Below are 19855 nucleotides of genomic sequence, written 5' to 3'. Positions count from 1 at the left end.
TGGACTTGTTGGGCTGAAGGCCCTGTTTCCATGCTGTAGAGATTCTACGATTCTATGAACCCAAATGCTTGCTTTAAGAAGACAACATCGAAAGTGGTGAGAGGCATTGTAGGTCCACATTTTTGCTAATACCAGTGATTCATTCACTCAGATCCCTCTGCCTCATGTTTGTATTCCTTCTAATTACCATTGTCAGTATAGTTATTGAGGAATATGGAATAACACCAACTGGCAGCAAGGTATTGTTGAAGCTTCAATTCATTTGTTCTTCACAGTTAGTAAACTTCCATATCCTTCTGAATCCTGAATATACTTCTAAGTTAATCATAACCCAGTTTCGAAATCTTCCTTAAAATGAACCTTTGACCATCTCTTATTATGCACTGTTCTCGCTGCCAACTTTGTTGTGCTACATTAAAAGCCCAGTACAACTGCCTGTTGCACCTGTGGATTACTCAATTTATTCCTTCATAACAAGACCTAGCTCAAGATACAAACTAAAAACCGAAAGATATGCAGGTGTTGTAAATCAGAAACAAAAACAGAAATTGTTGAAAAAGTTCAGCAGGTCTGGCAGAGTCAGTGAAGAGAAATCAGAGTTAATGTTTTGGATCTGGTGACCCTTCCTCAGAACGGGTTGGTCTTCAGATGATGTATTAAATTGGGACCTATTAAATTGAGTAAGTGTGAGGTTTTGCACTTTGGAAAAAAGAATATCGGCATGGACTATTTTCTAAATGGTGAGAAAATTCACAAATCAGAAGTGCAAAGGGACCTGGGAGTGTTGGTCCAGGATTCTCTAAAGGTTAACTTGCAGGTAGAGTCCGTAATTAAGAAAGCGAATGTAATGTCGTTTATCTCAAGAGGGTTGGAATATAAAAGCAGTGATGTGCTTCTGAGGCTTTATAAGGCTCTAGTTAGGCCCCATTTAGAATACTGTGTCCAATTTTGGGCCCCACACCTCAGGAAGGACATACTAGCCCTGGAGCGTGTCCAGCGGAGATTCACACGGATGATCCCTGGAATGGTAGGTTTAACGTACGATGAACGGCTAAGGATCCTGGGGTTGTACACATTAGAGTTTAGAAGGTTGAGGGGAGATCTAATAGAAACTTACAAGATAATGTGTGGTTTAGAAGGGGTGGACGCTAGGAAGTTGTTTCCGTTAGGCGGGGAGACTAGGACCCGTGGGCATAGCCTTAAAATTAGAGGGGGTAAATTTAAAACTGAAATGAGACGACATTTCTGCAGCCAGAGAATGGTGGGCTTGTGGAATTCATTGCCGCAGAGTGCAGTGGAGGCCGGGACGTTGGATGCCTTCAAGGCAGAGATCGACAAATTCTTGATCTCAGAAGGAATCAAGGGCTACGGGGAGAGTGCAGGGAAGTGGTGTTGAAATGCCCATCAGCCATGATTTAAATGGCGGAGTGGACTTGATGGGCCGAATGGCCTTACTTCCACTCTTATGTCTTATGGTCTTATGGTCTCCTCTGCCCGTTGTAAACTTTGTGGAAAATCCCACAATGCTTTTCAAGAAATACCAATGAGTTTTCCCTCAACTAGTACCAAGAAAAAACAAATGTATTATTTGCTGTTTGTAGGAAATTGCTATCTATAAATGGTAACTATATTTGTTAACCTATCACACACTATTTGAAAATTTAATTGGTAAAGTGCTTTAGGATGCTCAGCAAATGTAATATTTATAATATAAACATAAATTGATTGCTTTTAATATTTTTTCTGGGACTAGCTGGCTAAAATAATTTTAGGGTGCAGCATGCTGATTTGAAATGACCTAACTTAGAAGTCCAGCTTATGTGTTTTAGCATATTTGTTACAGAATGGGTAGCTGAGTGATTGGTCTTGTCTGTCCCATTTTCATACATGATCGACTTTGCAAGAGAGTATCACTGAAGGATACAACATTCAGCAGGACAGTTACACACATTGGTACCTTCAGTCAAACAGTGTGCTGATGTCAATTAGTGCAGAGATCACTGCATGCCTTTGAACACTTACTTGGTCAAGAATATTACATGCTGTTACTGGTGTTTTCTTTCAGCGTAAATTCGGACTGATGCATGCCTATTATACAGGGCAAGCATAAGCACCAAAATAACTTCAAGGCATGTTGTCCATCTTTCCCAAAGTTTTGGGACCTGTCTGTTCCAAGAGCCCCTGTTATGCAGAGGATGTTTCCATCCAGCACATAGAAAAGAACAAAAAAGGCAAGTACAGGGTCCCCAATTTACAAACATCCAACTAGCACTTGTATGGATGAATGCATTCCCATACAAGACTGTAATTTTAAAGATCTGACATGCAACATTTCCTGTACTTATGAACAACGATTTTGTATTGTTCTAAATTGTTCTGAACTGCACACAAATTGATTTGAGAGCAAACTCAACAACGGAACCCATCCACAATCCGGGGACTGCCTGTAATAGAACATAGAACATTACAGCACAGTACAGGCACTTCGGCCCTCGATGTTGTGCCGATCTGTCATACCGATCTCGAGCCCATCTAACCTACACTATTCCATGTACGTCCATATGCGTATCCAATGACGACTTAAATGTACCTAAAGTTGGCGAATCTACTACCGTTGAAGGCAAAGCGTTCCATTCCCTTACTACTCTCTGAGAAAAGAAACTACCTCTGACACCTGTCCTATATCTTTCACCCCTCAATTTAAAGATATGCCCCCTCGTGCTCGCCGTCACCATCCTAGGAAAAAGGCTCTCCCTATCCACCCTATCTAATCCTCTGATTATTTTATATGTTTCAATTAAGTCACCTCTCAACCTTCTTCTCTCGAATGAAAACAGCCTCAAGTCCCTCAGCCTTTCCTCGTAAGACCTTTCCTCCATACCAGGCAACATCCGCTGTACAAAAGTCTGGTGCGGCCGCACTTGGAGTATTGTGTACAGTTCTGGTCAACGCATTATAAGAAGGATGTGAAAGCTTTGGAAAGAGTGCAGAGGAGATTTACGAGGATGTTGCCTGGTATGGAGGAAAGGTCTTATGAGGAAAGGCTGAGGGACTTGAGGCTGTTTTCATTCGAGAGAAGAAGGTTGAGAGGTGACTTAATTGAAACATATAAAATAATCAGAGGATTAGATAGGGTGGATAGGGAGAGCCTTTTTCCTAGGATGGTGACGGCGAGCACGAGGGGGCATATCTTTAAATTGAGGGGTGAAAGATATAGGACAGATATCAGAGGTAGTTTCTTTTCTCAGAGAGTAGTAAGGGAATGGAACGCTTTGCCTTCAACGGTAGTAGATTCGCCAACTTTAGGTACATTTAAGTCGTCATTGGATACGCATATGGACGTACATGGAATAGTGTAGGTAAGATGGGCTTGAGATCGGTATGACAGATCGGCACAACATCGAGGGCCGAAGTGCCTGTACTGTGCTGTAATGTTCTATGTTCTATGTTCTATTACAGGCAGTCCCCGGATTGTGGATGGGTTCCGTTGTTGAGTTTGCTCTCAAATCAATTTGTGTGCAGTTCAGAACAATTTAGAACAATACAAAATCGTTGTTCATAAGTACAGGAAATGTTGCATGTCAGATCTTTAAAATTACAGTCTTGTATGGGAATGCATTCATCCATACAAGTGCTAGTTGGATGTTTGTAAATTGGGGACCCTGTACTTGCCTTTTTTGTTCTTTTCTATGTGCTGGATGGAAACATCCTCTGCATAACAGGGGCTCTTGGAATAGACAGGTCCCAAAACTTTGGGAAAGATGGACAACTTGCTGTCTGGGTCCTAAGTTGCCTTAATCTTTCTGCCTCAGTTTTGCTCTAAGTGCAGCACTTTTAAAAAGTGTAAACAGAATTTTCACTGCATGTGCAGCAAAGTAAAGGTGCATAGCAGTAGGTTGAAGAAATCCAGAGCTATAATGGCACAAAATAACCATAAATCTCGCAAGGAGAGAAAGAAGTTCACATGTGATCATGTTATGCAGTTGTCTAAGAGCTTTTTGTTGTTGTATTCAGCTGTCTTTCAGTTACAGTATAAATTTTCATATTAAACATCAGACGATAAATATAAGTTAGGATCTTTGTTCCTGTTCTGAGGAAGGGTCTCCGGACCTGAAACATTAACTCTGATTTTTTTCTTCACAGATCCAGCCAGTCCTGCTGAGCTTCCATCAACTTCTGTTTTGTTTTTGATTTACACCACCCACAGTTCTTTCAGTTTTCATTTAGGAACTTTGATGCCAGCTTGACTCAATTTTGGCATTTTTCAGAAGGTTTTAGTTTTAAGTACCAACCAGGATTTTAATTGAAGGATTGCTGTGTTGTTAGACTTGTGCTGACTTTCAGATGAGATTAAATCAATGCTCTGTATGCCTGTAAATGTGAATGTAGCATTATTAAGGAACTTCTCCAAATGTTTTCCATGAGCAGCCATTCATCCCTTAATTTAACACCATCAAAAACACAAAATAACCAGTCATTCCCTTCACTTTCTAATTGTGAAATTTTGCCACGTGCAAATGTCTGTATTGTTTGTTTAAATGGATTGTGTCTGCTCATTGGTTGGAGTTAATTGTCTTTGTGGTCTCCCTGAGGATGTGCTGAACAGTCCAAATGTGTTTTGTAAATGCAAGTCCTTTGTTGTCTTTAAGATCCTAAAGTACATTTATAAAACAATTATAGGCATAAAACATGTTTTAGTTAATTCAAGCAAGAATGAAATAACAGTAAATGTATATCCGTCAATCACAACAAAACAAGAACTGACAAATACACTGATACTGACATTTAGTAGAGAGATGTGCAAGAAATATTTGAGTATTGTTAACAGCAGATGTTATAAGCATGAATGCCAAATATTCATGTAATATCTCCAATAAGAAACTAAGCTGACTACTAATAGTCTTAATTTCTTGTGTTTTCAAGACTCCTATTAAAATGCTAGACTGTAAATCCAGCAGCCTCACAGCCCCCTGGCAGATTGTGGAAGCCATCATCAATGTGGAAGTGTATATCCCTGTACCAGTATCTGCGGAACGTCAGTTTGACAAGAATTCATTGGTATGAGTTACTTATTTTGTTTCAAGTTATTTTTTATATTTGTATTGAATAGGGTTTCCTGTGTCAAAAAGTCTTCTTGTTTTGAATTCTGCCACTGAATTGTGTGGGCAACTAAAGAAGGCAAGGTATGATAAAAGATGAGGAATACAGAGATATTTGGCATGGCAGTCACATAATCCTTATTGATATTATTGCTGGAGGTGCTTAGAAGTCACTTTATGACCAAGTTGTTTAGGGGAATTGGAGACAATAGAAGTTTAGCAAATGTTCCTTGAAGTGGTGTTGACATGTCAATCTCTTAAAATTTGTAGATTAGGTTACCTCATAGAAGTTTCAAAGAAATCTAATTAAGTTGGAAACCTTTTTAAAACTAATTTTCTGTTTTTTCTTGATATGATTATTTTCTGTGATCAAAAAATTCAAATGCTAGGACGGAAATTATTTCATTTTAACTGATTTGGTTTAAAATTCAGAACAGGATTCCAGCAATTGTCACAGTGCCATCTCTACTATTGTTACTCTACATTCTGTCATTGCTGATAGATATGCAACAACCCCAAATGTAAATGCAAAAATGCATCTCTGTGCTGTCATTTGTGGTTCAGGTTTCAGGCTAATACTTCAGTGCTATATTAAATGTCAGGAGTGCATCTTTCACATGAAATGTTAAACTAAATCTCATCTGCCTGCCAGAGAGGATGTACAAAATCTCATGGTATTTTGAAGAAGAACAGGGAAGCTATTCCTGGTGTCATGATCAGATATTTTCTAATCAACCTGTTCAGAAATATTATTGTACACCTCTGGAACTTCTGGCTTAGAAGTAGGCATACTATCCCAGAAAAATTGATACTCCAAGCAAGGGTTCATTGCTGCTACTTGGCTTTGTTTTCTCGTGACGTGACCAACATTAATCCCTCAGTCAAAATCATATGAGGCATGTCGTCTGGTCATTATCACATTGCTATTTGCAGCAGTTTGCTGAGTGTAAATCAGCTGTCATGTTTTATAATACAATAGCAAACTGCACTTGAAAAATAATTCATTTGGCTGTAAAGCGCTTTGTGGTGTCTGTTGTTGCGATAGAATACAAGTACAGTACAAATACAAGCTTTTTATTCCCTCTAAACACCAGATCAGGGGAATTTTGGTTCCTTTCTATTTCTCATCTAAATACTGTTAAACAGCAATGATTTGAATGTACCTTTATAATACAATAACTTGTGAAGTTGTGGTGGCCTCCAAGTCTAACTCGGTTGTGTTAAGCTAAGCATTTGACACGATATGAGAGTTACAGAGAGGATTAGCAATGGCAATCTTTATTGTCTGTGTTTTTCTGTGCTTTTCTTTAAATCTCTTCCCTTACACCATTTTTCCCTTCCCAGAAAGGTCTGAATTCCTGGGCAAAACAAATTATGCAAAGCAGTTACCTGATAAATGGACAGTTTAAAGAACCAGAGAGCCTACTAGGAGAAGGATCGGTATGGAAGCTCAATAATGATCTTGGATTTGTTGCTTTTTGAAAAATGCATTTAATACAGAAATATTTAACCAGCTAATTTTTAGTACAATAGTCGCTGACCAAAATATATATTTTAGTTTCTTTCAGTTTTTTACATTTGTATCTTAAAACAGCCTTTTCAGTGTCGTCTAGCTGGGTGGATTAGTACTTGCCTGGTTCCATTCTTCCAAAGCTAAGACCAGATCCAGAGAACCAGCTGTGAATTCTTTTCTGGCTCCTGTGTGGTTATCACTGTAGTCCCCCAAGGATTTTTCCTTGCCCCCTTTCTATTTCTCATCTGAATACTATTACACAGCAATGACAGCTGAAGACACAGCATCAGTTTCCACATATATGCCAACGACATCCTACTCTACTGTGTTTAGCCTGCAATAATTTCTTCCAACTAAACAGTAGGAAAACTGAAACCTTTGTTTTCAGCCACGCTTAGTTTCATAGATCATAGAACAGCACAGCACAGTACAGGCCCTTCGTCCCACGACGTTGTGCCAACCTATTATCCTATCAGATCAATCTACCCTGCATACCCTACATTTTACTATCTTCCATGTGCCTATCCAAAAGTCGCTGAAAAGTCTCTAAAGTATCTGACGCCACTACCATTGCCAGCAGTGCATTCCACATGCCCACCACTCTGTGTAAAGAACCTACCTCTGACATCTCCCCTGATCCTTCCTCCAATTACCTTAAAATCATGCCCCCTCCATAATAATCATTTCTGCCCTGGGCAAAAGTCCCTGCCTATCCACTCTATTTATGCCTCTCATCATCTTGTATACCTCTATCAAGTCACCTCTCATTTTTCTTCACTCCAATGAAAAAAGCCATAGCTCCCTCAAACTTTCCTCATAAGACCTGCCCTCCAGCAGCATCCTGGTAAATCTCCTCTGCACCGTCTCTAAAGCTTCTACACCTTTCCTATAATGAGGTGACCAGAACTGAACACCATATTCCAAGTGTGGCCTAACCAGAGTTTTATAGAGCTAAGCCACAATGCCTGTCCTTGATAGCTGCCTAGTGCTGAAACTTACTGTCAAATTTGAGCAGCTGCCTGACGCTCCCTCTGTATGAACTCATCTGCTGCTGAAACACCCAGCCATGTCATCATTACTTCCAGATTTGAATGTTCCTATGCATTCCTGGGTCACTTCCTACATTGTAAGCTTAAGGCCATCCAAAGCTCTACTACCCCTATCCTAACTCTTTAATTCTATTCCGCAGCACCTCATTCTTGCTAACCTATTTTATTTTCTGGGTTTCCATGCATTAACTGAAATGTCTCATCCGTTTTCCTGCAACAGTCCAGGGTTAATTGATAACTTCGTCGTGAGAGACGCTGTAGGTAATAGCAACTATAACATTATTGAATTTCATCATAAGTCTGAAGATGAGAGGCATTGGTCAAAGACTAGTATCTTAAACCTGAATAAAGTTATTTATAAGGATATGAAGATAGACAGCACAGATGTAAACTGGGAAATTGGATTTAAAGGTACAATGGTGGAAACACTGCCAAAGACCATTAAGGAGATATTTAATAATATTCAGCAAGATATTATCTTTGTGAGTAAAAAAGGCTGATTAAGAAGAATGTATCATTCATGCCTAAATAAAGAAGTTAATGACAGTAAAAATTGAAAGAAACACTCAAGATGTCTCCACTGTAGAAGACTTAGAAAATTTCCCAAAGATGTTCTAGTTATCTCAGTTTTGAATTATAGTGATTTGTTTTGAAGGAAGTTAAAAAGTTTGTATTCTTTGTGCAATATTTACTGTAACTATAATGTAATAGGTGATTATAACTTATATGCAATTTATTAATGTTAAAGTTTAGACTGAATCTTTTTATTTTGATTATTTCTACAGAAAAAGAAGTTACCAGCGGAAGTCCAGTTCCTGACAGCACCAGTTAGTTCTGACAGCAAACTTTCCAATTCTTAGTCATTTTCAAAATAACCAGTCAAAAATATTTATATAATGTTATCATTTTCTTTGAAGTGTTCAATATTAGTCAATAGTGAATATCTTTTCTTTTATAAAATGTGCCAGCCAAAAAGCTATTACTAAGGAAAAGCAGAGAAATTGCAGATAATGAAAATCTGGCACAGTTGCAGAAAATACTGAAAACGTGCAGTAGATCAGTCAGCATCTTTAGTGAGTCAGAAGCAATAAACAACTCGAACTATGGAGGAACATAGCGATAGCAAAATTTAAAGTAGCTGTTCCTGATTCATCACTATACTCTGTGTACTGGAACCTAGCTTAAACAGGTGGAAGCTCAGTATCATATATAAATCAAATTCCTGGGATGCCTGTAATGTCTTGAAAAAGTTTGTGAGACAAATGGATAGAAGCACACTCTTTGTGCATGCTGCCCAATATTACTAGATAATGAAGTGGAAGATCCTCAAGAGGTAAGTATAAAACCATTTATGGTAAACAGAAAGGAGCAAGTCTGTGTGTTTGAATTCCAGGTGCATATTCTGTGCCTCATGTGATGTTGATTTCTCCCCTTCCTCCTGTGACACTCAGCTTAGAAGCTAGGTTAAGATCCAGTTTTCCCACTGTTGCAGTAAATCATAATTTGTGTAACGAAAGCCTACTTGTGGTAACATTGTAATGGGGTCTGGCCATCTAAATGGATTGGGCTTCCAGCTAACAGGAGTGAATCCATATGAGTGGCTATCTTAATGTTACAGCCATTCTGTTATCCTCCACAGCATTCTGATGAATAATGTTGTCTTCGTACTGATATCTCCCTTTTTGTTATTCCACAAGTATCAGGTGTTCTGCTGTTTGCTAGCAATGACCTGTTCTTGTTGTAAAAATAATAATTTTATTGTATACTGTACTGTCACTTCTAAATGATATTTGTTTTTAATTCTTAAAATCCTTTTTATTTTAAGGTTCCTATTGCTGAGGGAGAAGTTGATGCCTTAATTGAAGACTGTGGCAGCTCTGTTGGTGTGAAGGGTACTGTACGCTGCAGAGCTTATCTCCATGGCAGTAAATCAAAAGTAAAAGATGCCATTCAGGTACAGCAATTGTATGATGATTTTATAAGTATTCTTAGAAAAGAGATTTACATCCTTAATGTTCTCAATGACATGAAATATAAACATAGGCGAGTTCTTCCGTATCTATTAATTTGTTGCTTGGTGTACTAAAATTTTACAATTACAGAGAATCACTTGAATTTGGGTTATGTATGTAATTAACAGACAATTTTATCACCATCATGTTAAAGTAGAGATACACAAAATATTTACATTGGGCATATTCAAGGAACATTTATATTAATTCTTCGAACTGGAACCTATTTAAGTCCATTCATACTTGATTATATCACACTTACCATGGGTATATCAACAGGAAGATGAAAGTCATTTGTGTTCCACAAAGAGTCTTCATTTACTTTTCTATTCTCTTCATTTGTGAACATTCTGTGGTATAAGATGCTTGTGTGAACTATAAACTCTGCTGTACAAGAGAAATAGAAGTAATCTAAAAGAAAATCTCTAAATGACCCTTACTTTATTTCTGTTTCTTCTGATTTTGAAAAGATTCTTTTCTGCCTGGTCTTTATTTATTCTACCCACAGCTTCAGGATAGTACTGTTGCCTGTTTGTAATTTTCAGTTTTATAGCTTGTAAACCCATCGTCCTCCTCCCCATTCTTCCCCCACCCCCACCCCATCTGCATTAACTGCAAACACTTCTTTTTATAATCAATACATTGATATTTTCTTGCAACCTATGATCACGTATGAATAAACATAAGTGTATTGCATCCATGTTTCTAAAGGAAAGGCAGACGTATATTGTAATATGGATTTTTTTCATGAATTCAGTGCTAAAAAGTGTATCATTTTAAAAGCTACCTTCAACACTTGTGATATCCTAATTTTCAAAGATTTTATGGCTACAAAAATGGTCACGAGTACATCTTCCATGTCTTTGTGTCCATAATAAGATTAGATAAAAGGACATTTGTTGATGTTTGCATAGTTGAGTTCCATTTGTGACTTGCCAGATTCACACATGCAGCAAGGCATCGTCATTATTCAGGCTTGGGCTAAAGTGTAATGAATAAAATTCACGCCACGCATTTGCATCAACATCATATCTAGCCACCTCTCCTTGATATTCAGCAACTTCCTTCAATATTGTCGGAGTAACTATTGAGCAAAACTTAACTAAACCAGCCCCAAAATACTGTGGCTACAGGAGCATGTCAAAGCCTGAGTACTGTGTGCCAAATGATTCCTATCCTGACCCTACATGACCTTTCCATCACCCACAAGCCACAGGTCAGGAATAGTCCCCATTTATCAGGCCGAGTCCAACTTCAACAATACCTCGATAAGCTTAACATCATCCAAGTCAAAATCACTCACTTCATATGCACTGCGTTCATTGCCTCAGTCATTTATTCCCTTCATCATCAGCATGCCATGACTGCAATGTCTACCCTATATAAGATACACCACATTAACGTGTAAAGGCTCTTTCCATAGGAGACTGCAAGCCCATACCAGCTACTACCATGGGCTTCGGGTACTTGGAAGCACCATCGCTTGCAAGTCTGTCACTATCCTGACTTGGAAATACATTCCCATTCCCTTCATTGTTACTGGGCCAAAACCTGAAACTGCCTCAGGGCTCATAAGGGACAGTGGTAGTGCTAGCGAGTTTTGAGAAGATTTGTAGCTCAGGTTGAGGTTCTGGATGTGAGTTTGCTCGCTGAGCTGGAAGATTAGTTTTCAGACGTTTCGTCACCATTTTAGGTAACATCATCAGTGAGCCTCCGACGAAGCGCTGGTGTTATGTCCCGCTTTCTATTTATCTGGTTAGGTTTCCTTCGGTTGGTGATGTCATTTCCTGTTCTTTTTCTCAGGGGATGGGAGATTGATTTGGAGCCAATGTGTTTGTTGATGGAGTTCTGGTTGGACTGCCATGCTTCTAGGAATTCTCGTGCATGTCTCTGTTTGGCTTGTCCTAGGATGGATGTGTTGTCCCAATCAAAGTAGTGTCCTTCCTTATCTGTATGTAAGGATACGAGTGATAGTGGGCCATGTCGTTTTGTGGCTAGTTGATGTTCATGTATCCTGGTGGCTAGCTTCCTGCCAGTTTGTCCAATGTAGTGTTTGTCACAGTTCTTGCAAGGTATTTTGTAGATAACGTTCGTTTTATTTGTTGTCTGTATAGGGTCTTTTAAGTTCATTAGCTGCTGTTTTAGTGTGTAGGTGGGTTTGTGGGCTACCCTGATGCCAAGGGGCCCGAGTAGTCTGGCAGTCATTTCAGAAATGTCTTTGATGTAGGGGAGAGTGGTTATGGTTTCTGGGCATGTTTTGTCTGTTTGTTTGGGTTTGTTGCTGAGAAATTGGCGGACTGTGTTCATAGGGTACCCATTATTTTTGAATACGCTGTATAGGTGATTTTCCTCTGCTCTGCGAATTAAACAAGAGAGACTTCCAAAAAATGAAACCAGATGGATCCAACACACCACACTTCTACGGACTACTAAAAATTCACAAATCAGAACCCCCCCTCAGGCCCATAGTGTCGCTACCTGGAACACCAACCTACAGATTAGCCAAGGAACTACACCAAAGACTAAAACACCTAGTAGAAGACTCCCACCACTCCATTCGCTCCACCCAAGAATTCCTGAACACCATCAAAGACACCAAGATAGAAGAGGATGAAATAATGGTCTCCTTTGACGTAACAGCCCTGTTCACATCCATCAACATCAACCTGGCCAAAGAAACACTGATGAAACTATTAGAAGAACAGAAGACACATACACCAGACACCACCAACCTCATCAGCAAGGACAACATCATCAAGCTAGTGGACCTATGCCTCACCACCCACTTCACTTTCAATAACAAAACCTACAGACAAACCAACGGTACACCCATGGGATCTCCGAAATCAGGGTTCTTTGCAGAGGCAGTAATGCAGAGACTCAAACAAACAGCTCTGCCAATCATCCAACCCAAACTTTGGGTCCGCTATGTGGATGACACCTTTGTCATCACTAAACAAAACAAATTAGAGGAAACATTCAAGACCATCAATAATACCCTTTACTGGCATAACATTCACAAAAGAGGAGGAAAACAACAACAAACTGCCATTCCTAGATGTCACAGTAGAGCGAACAGCCAATGGGGAACTTCAAACCAGCATCTACAGGAAAACAACACATACGGACCAAATACTGAACTACAGGAGCAACCATCCCAACACCCACAAACGAAGCTGCATTAGAACGTTATTCCAACGAGCCACCACACACTGCAGCACAAAGGAACTACGCAGAGCAGAGGAAAATCACCTATGCAGCGTATTCAAAAAGAATGGGTACCCTATGAACACAGTCCGCCAATTTCTCAGCAACAAACCCAAACAAACAGACAAAACGGGCTCAGAAACCAGAACCACTCTCCACTACATCAAAGACATTTCCGAAATGACTGCCAGACTACTCGGACCCCTTGGCATCAGGGTCGCCCACAAACCCACCAACACGCTAAAACAGCAGCTAATGAACCTAAAAGACCCTATACAGACAACAAATAAAACGAACGTCATCTACAAAATACCTTGCAAGAACTGTGACAAACACTACATTGGACAAACTGGCAGGAAGCTAGCCACCAGGATACATGAACATCAACTAGCCTCAAAACGACATGACCCACTATCACTCGTATCCTCACATACAGATAAGGAAGGACACCACTTTGACTGGGACAACACATCCATCCTAGGACAAGCCAAACAGAGACATGCACGAGAATTCCTAGAAGCATGGCATTCCAACCGGAACTCCATCAACAACCACATTGACTTGGAGCCAATCTACCATCCCCTGAGAAAAAGAGCAGGAAATGACATCACCAACCGAAAGAAACCTAACCAGATAAATAGAAAGCGGGACATAACACCAGCGCTTCGTCGGAGGCTCACTGATGATGTTACCTAGAATGGTGACGAAACGTCTGAAAACTAACCTTCCAGCTCAGCGAGCAAACTCACATCCAGTGGTAGTGCCCCTACCTCTAAGCCAGGTGACCTGGACTTGCATCCCACCTGCTGCTGATATGTGTAGTACCACCTTTGTAACAGGTTAATTAGAAAAATGTAGAATAAATAAATTTTGATACGAAAAAATCTCTGAAGTCCCTCATTTTGTCAAGTCAACATGCATTTGGAAAGGCAAGTAATTAGTGACAGTCAATATGACTTTGTGCCTGGGAAATCTATCTCACAAATTTGATTGTGTTTTTTGGGGCTCTCTTGTGGTACAGTGGTAGTGTCCCTGCCCTGGAGCAGAGAAGCCTGGGTTCAAGTCCCACTGGCTCTAGAGTTATGCAATAACATCTCTGAACAGGTTGATTAGAAAAATAGATCAATATGAACAAATCTAAAGTGTCTCGTATTGCTAAAGCAACCCAAGTCTCAAATGGCATTGTCAGCATGCACAAACATTCCACATTAAACAATATAAAGTAGTATCATCAAAACATTTTGTAAAGATTGCCCTTTAATAGCTTCAAAAAAGACACTAGGAATCACACAAACCAACTTCAAATTGCATTGTATTTTATAACAACACTGCAGGGGCTTCATGCAAAAGAAACTGTTAAGTTTGTTGTAGTCAATTTGGTGGGACCTGTACAAGAAGGACAGGTTGTACCTCAACTGGAGGGGCACCAATATCTTGACATGGAGGTTTGGTACAGTCACTCGGCAGAGTTTAAACTAGTGTGGCAGGAGGATAAGAACTCACAGAGCAGGTCAGTAAGTATAGGGATTGGGGAAGAGCTTGAGTCTAAGGCAAATATAACCAAAAGGAAGAGCAGTCATGGATAGGTTGCTGAGCTCAACGGAAATGGAGGCTGGGACTGTATTTGCTTCAATGCCAGAAGTCCAACAGGTAAGACAGAAGAACATAGAGCTTGGATTAATGCATGCAGTTATGATGTTGTTGCTATCACAGAAATATTTGAAAGTGGGACAAATAATTGGGAGACAAACAGGGATAGATACCACACATGAGCAATAAATAGTGGGTCTAAGTAAGGATAAGGAATTGGCACAGGCTTGGTTGGCTGAAGTGCCTGTTCCTTGTGCTGTATTTTATTAGAGTTGTATAGATGTACTGCACAGAAACAGACATCCTAAATTAATCTAGCCCTATTTGCCAGCACTTGGCCCATATTCCTCTAAACTCTACCTTATTCATATACCTATCCACACGGCTTTTAAATGTTGTATTTGTACCAGCTTGCACCACTTCCTCTGGCAGTTCATTCCATACATGCACCACTCTATATATGAAAAAGTTGTCCCTCAGATCCCTTTTAAGTCTTTCCCTTCTCACCTTAAACCTATACCATCTATTTTTGGACTCCCCTACCATAGGGAAAAGGCCTTGACAATTCACCCTTTCCATGCTCCTCATAACCTTATGAACTTCTATAAGGTTGCCCTTCAGCCTCCGATGCTCCAGAGAAAATAGCCCCAGCCTATTTAGCCTTTCCCTATTGCTTAAACCCTGCAGCCTGGTGACATCCTTGTAAATCCTTTCTGAACCCTCCCACCTTTCACAACATTCTTCCTATAGTGAGGAGACCAGAACTGAATGCAGTATTCCACAAGTAGCCGAACCAAAGTCCTGTGCAGCTGCAACATGACCTCCTAACTCTTATACTCCATGCGCTGATCAATAAAGGCAAGCTTACCAAATAACTTCTTCACTATCCTGTCTACCTGTGATTCCACTTTGAAGAAACTATGAACCTGCACTCCAATGTCTCTTTGTTCAACAGCACTCCCCAGAACCTTAACATTTTGCCCTACCTAAATGTGGAACCTCACGTTAACGTAGATTAAACTCCTTATTTGTCTAACTGCAGAGAATTACAAAAAAAACTTAAACTGCCAGAAAAGCTCAGCAGGCCTGGCAGCATCTGTGCAGAGAAAGCAGAATTAACATTCCTGACCCAGTGACCCTTCTTCAGAATTGTGAAGTATTTATAGTCAGCATGCAATTAAATAATATATAATTGAAGTGACAGTGCTGTTCTGTTGTTAAACAAGTAAGTAGGATTATTAATTAGCATGGAAAAATAAAACTAGCAAGGCATAATTTAAAGCATAATTCAATATTTATTCCTCTGCCAAAATTTGGATAATTTCAGTTGTTGATGAAATCTCATTCCCTGTTATTTTCAGTTAACACAAACAGAGCACTCATCCATGTTTAATCATAAAATAAATTTTAAGACTTAACTTCAACTTCGAGTTGTAATATGTTTTATTGCCTCATTTCTAAAACATACTTCCAGTTAACTGCATGTAATTTTATCCCTAGTACTTTAGAATTGATGACTTCAGAAAAACAACATTGGTATATATGTATTACGGGTATAATACTTGTCATTTGATTTCAAATCTCAGTTATCTTTATTTGTAAGCGAGGAATAACAGATGCACGCATATTAAGAATGCTGTTATCTTGCTGAAATTTGTAGTATTTATTGTAATAGTAACCCAGTTGTAACAATTAATCAACTCATTTTTCTAGGCTCTAAAAAGAGATGTGCTGAACACTGTGTATATCCGCTGTGAAATGGTATTTGAGGATCAAATTCTGAACAAAAATGTTGGTATGTAACAGATACCCCATTGAAATGAAGCAAAAACTGCAGATGCTGGAGATCCAAGACAAAAACAGAAATTGCTGGAGAAATTCAACAGGTCTGGCAGCATCTATGGGAGCAAACAGAGTTAACGTTTGATGGTAAATCACTGGACTTGAAACATTAATCCTGTTTTCTCTCCACAGATGCCGTCAGACCTGTTTAGTTTCTCTAGCAACTTCTGTTTTAGTTTCAGATATCCCACTGATTTCTCCCTATATTCTTTAATGAAGTATTTCTAGTGTTAAGCTCAAATTTTTAATGTTATGCGCCTAGAATAATGTTTAGGAATATTAATATTTTGATATTCAAAAAGCTGAGATTTCATTATTGCATTAATGTTTGCCTAACACATTGAATGATGTTAATGTCATAGGGAATTCACCATTTATTTTCATGTTTGTCTTCCTGCTATCTGTGCGAAACTTACGCTTGCCAGTTGTTTAATGATTAACTTTTGTTTCCATCCACTGGTGGATAGTGTGGATAGGATCCATTTTTACTTAAGTATGTTACCTTGCAGGTATTTTAATAGATAAAGGATTGCAACTGAGAGAGCCTTCAGGTATAGATCTTTTTCATAGTTCGAGGGCACATTATTGCGGTATCCCAGGGCACCATTGATGACTGACCATTGACCCTCAGTAATAAGTATGCCTTGGGCAGTATATTTATTACACACATCATTTGCATCCAGTTCTAAATGATGCTGCAAGCTAGTGTCCCAAAAATAAGACAGTAATAGTGACAGTGAAAAGTATACCAATACTGTGAATTGTGCTATTCCAATTGACGTAAGTGCACATTTTGGATGTTGCCATGCTATTCCTGCGCTCTCTGAGTTCAAGTAAGTGTTGTGTATTTCTGCTGGCAGAGATTACTAGCTCTAACTCAGACAAAAACAAAAGCTCTAACCATGTGAAATTCTCTGCCAAGGAAGAGGAAATGCTAGAAATTCTCAACAGGCTGGCAGTATTTGCAGAGAGAAACTAACTCAAAGTTTCAGGTTGATGATCTTCTGTAAGACTTGTTCTGCTAAAGATATCATTATTCTGAAATGTAACCACTGTTTGTCTCTCCGCAGATGCCACTGGACAAGTTGAACATTTTGAGCATTTCTGTTTTTATTTTGCATTTCCAGCATCTGCAGTGTTTTCCTTTTGAATCTTTCAGCAGGCTGTTTGTAACCATTCTATATGGGGATAAGCAAGTCCGGCATTTGGCTGTCATGAAATAAAAATGAATCTGGTGGCTCTGAAGGTCTAATTATATCAGGCCAGTTAACACAGGCCATCTGATGGAAGTAGTGACAAGTTAATAAGAAGATAATCACTTGAATCTGGATCTTTGGAATCGTTTAAAATCATATTTGAGATTTTCAGAAATAAATTGAATAACTGTCTGAAGAGAATAAAATTGCAGAGCTACTGGAAAAAAAAATGAATGGGACTATTTTAAGTCATTCTTACACAATTCTGGTACAGGTACAGTTGGCTGAGTAGCCAGCCTCCTGTGCTGTGGCCAAGCTATGATTCTATATAAAACAGATAAGATTTATTTAAAAATATGTTTCTCAATTTTGAAAAGTAATGGAAACAAAATCCTGTATTTCCACATGCATTGACAGAAATTTAGAAGTAATTTGTATCTGAAGTCCTGTTGGATAGTAGTGAAAGATCAACAATCTATTCAGAGGTTATGTAAGTTATGGCACTGGGAAGGACTTTATTTGTAAAAGATGACATTTATATAATTCTATATAAATTTAATAATTGAAAGGAAGTGTTTAGTTATGAAGGAGAGGTTACATTGAAGTGTTTTGAGAAGCATGAAGAGCATGAGAATGGTCTACATTTAATCATTCATTGTAGTCATTGCCATTGATGGCTGTGCCTTGAATTGCTAAGGCCCTAAGCTCTGGAATTCCCCCCCTCCCCTAAAACAATTTGATTTCTCCACTTTTCCCCCTTTAAGATACTCGTTAAGTTCTATCTCCTTCACCACGTTCTTATCCAACTGCCCTAACATCACCTTATTTTGCTTGACATCAAATTTAATTATGCAAGGCCTCTATCCAGCAATTTTGAGTGTTTCATTCCATTTAAAGTGGCATACACACAAGTTATTGTTTCGCTGCCAGTCAACTTTTTTCTAATGTTTAAGTTCCCCGTCTTTGATAGTGCCTGTGTTTAACTTGTATGATAATATCATTGTGAAAGTTATCTCTGGTGAGCCCATAATTGATCGCCTGACAAGGTTTTCAGTATTTTCAGAGTGCTAAAATTCTGCTCAAATCTGCATTTCCCAGTGCCTAGGTTTGCCTGTCCTTGTGGTGATTCTGCTTCTTTAGACTACTAGTCTGAACTGTAAGACTTGTGTCCTGTGACTGATTAACTGTATTACTTCACTTCAAGTCTTGAGGTAACTGTTTAACCTACAGCTGCCGTGATCGACTTATGTTTAGACTGTCTTCAGTATACTATTGGCTTTCACCATTATTTTGCAATTACACTGGCCATGTCCAGAAATTCCTTTTTCTGGGCCGAAACCCATTTCTATGCTGCTTCTGGATATTGTTGTAATGTTGTGATTTTTTTTCTTTATTCATTTGCGGGATGAGGGTGTCGCATTTATTGCTCATGCCTAATTGCACAGAAGACAGTTTAAAACTCAACCACATTGCTGAGGGTCTAGAGTCACATGTAGGCCAGACCAGGTAAGGGTGGCAGTTTCCTTCCCTAAAGGACATTAGTGAACCAGATGAGTTTTTCCAACAACTGCCAATGGATTTGTGGTACCTTAATTAGACCCTTAATTCCAGATATTTATTGAATTCATCTGCTGTGGTAGAATTCTAACCCAGGTCCCCAGAACATTATCTGGGTTTCTGGATTAATAGCCCAGCAATAATACCACTAGGCCATTGCCTTCCCTATATATGGATATGGGGTCATCCTCACTTTTCATTTCCAAATAAGGCCTCGGGGTTAATCCTGCTTCAACCATGTTACATTTTCATAGAAACTGCCTGATTGCTGCATCAACCTCTTGTGTTTGTGCAGTTGAAATAATGTTCTTTTTCATTTGACTACTTTCTTGAATAAGAATAAATGAATCTTAAATTTTTTTTTATTAAGCTTATGGAGTTAACTCAAACTCTCCCTCATTCTAATCCCAGCTGGAACTCCGAATGGATTATACATGTTAATTCATGTCATGCCCAAATTGTCTGCTAGTAGTCCCTCTGCTCAGCCCTGTGGTCAAAAACCGAGCAACAGATGTGACCAACCGTTTACTCTCTGCCACCATTGATATTGGCCAGATATCCAGTTTAGGTTTGTAAAGAGTGGTTAGATCATCTGTATTAATCGACCCTTTATTCCAGGCAAATAGTCCATAACCTTATTACCCTGATTGGTAAATCTAACTTTCCACTTCTTGTGTGCCTTCCTTGTGTGGGAAATGAAGCACGTCAGGCATATGCCTATTAGTATTTGAATTATTACCAAGACACGTAAGAAGATCCAGATCTATGGGTGTATTTGTATTCTTGATCC

General features: G+C 39.1%; 1 protein-coding gene across 8 annotated transcripts in view; it reads left to right on the top strand.

Moving 5' to 3' along the window:
* The window catches only part of odr4 (odr-4 GPCR localization factor homolog), a 97230-nt gene that overhangs the window by 39687 nt on the left and 37688 nt on the right, over nt 1–19855 (top strand). For all 8 annotated transcript variants that reach the window (XM_059647853.1, XM_059647854.1, XM_059647851.1 and 5 more), the window contains 5 exons: nt 4924–5058; nt 6444–6539; nt 8447–8488; nt 9487–9615; nt 16184–16265. In XM_059647853.1, the coding sequence (XP_059503836.1) occupies nt 4924–5058; nt 6444–6539; nt 8447–8488; nt 9487–9615; nt 16184–16265 (484 nt within the window). The remainder of the gene's footprint in view (nt 1–4923; nt 5059–6443; nt 6540–8446; nt 8489–9486; nt 9616–16183; nt 16266–19855) is intronic.

Source organism: Stegostoma tigrinum, chromosome 8, assembly GCF_030684315.1.
Source record: "Stegostoma tigrinum isolate sSteTig4 chromosome 8, sSteTig4.hap1, whole genome shotgun sequence".
NCBI classification, from domain to species: domain Eukaryota; kingdom Metazoa; phylum Chordata; class Chondrichthyes; order Orectolobiformes; family Stegostomatidae; genus Stegostoma; species Stegostoma tigrinum.
Note: the sequence above shows the minus strand (reverse complement) of the source record. Positions and strands in the feature narration are given on the sequence as shown.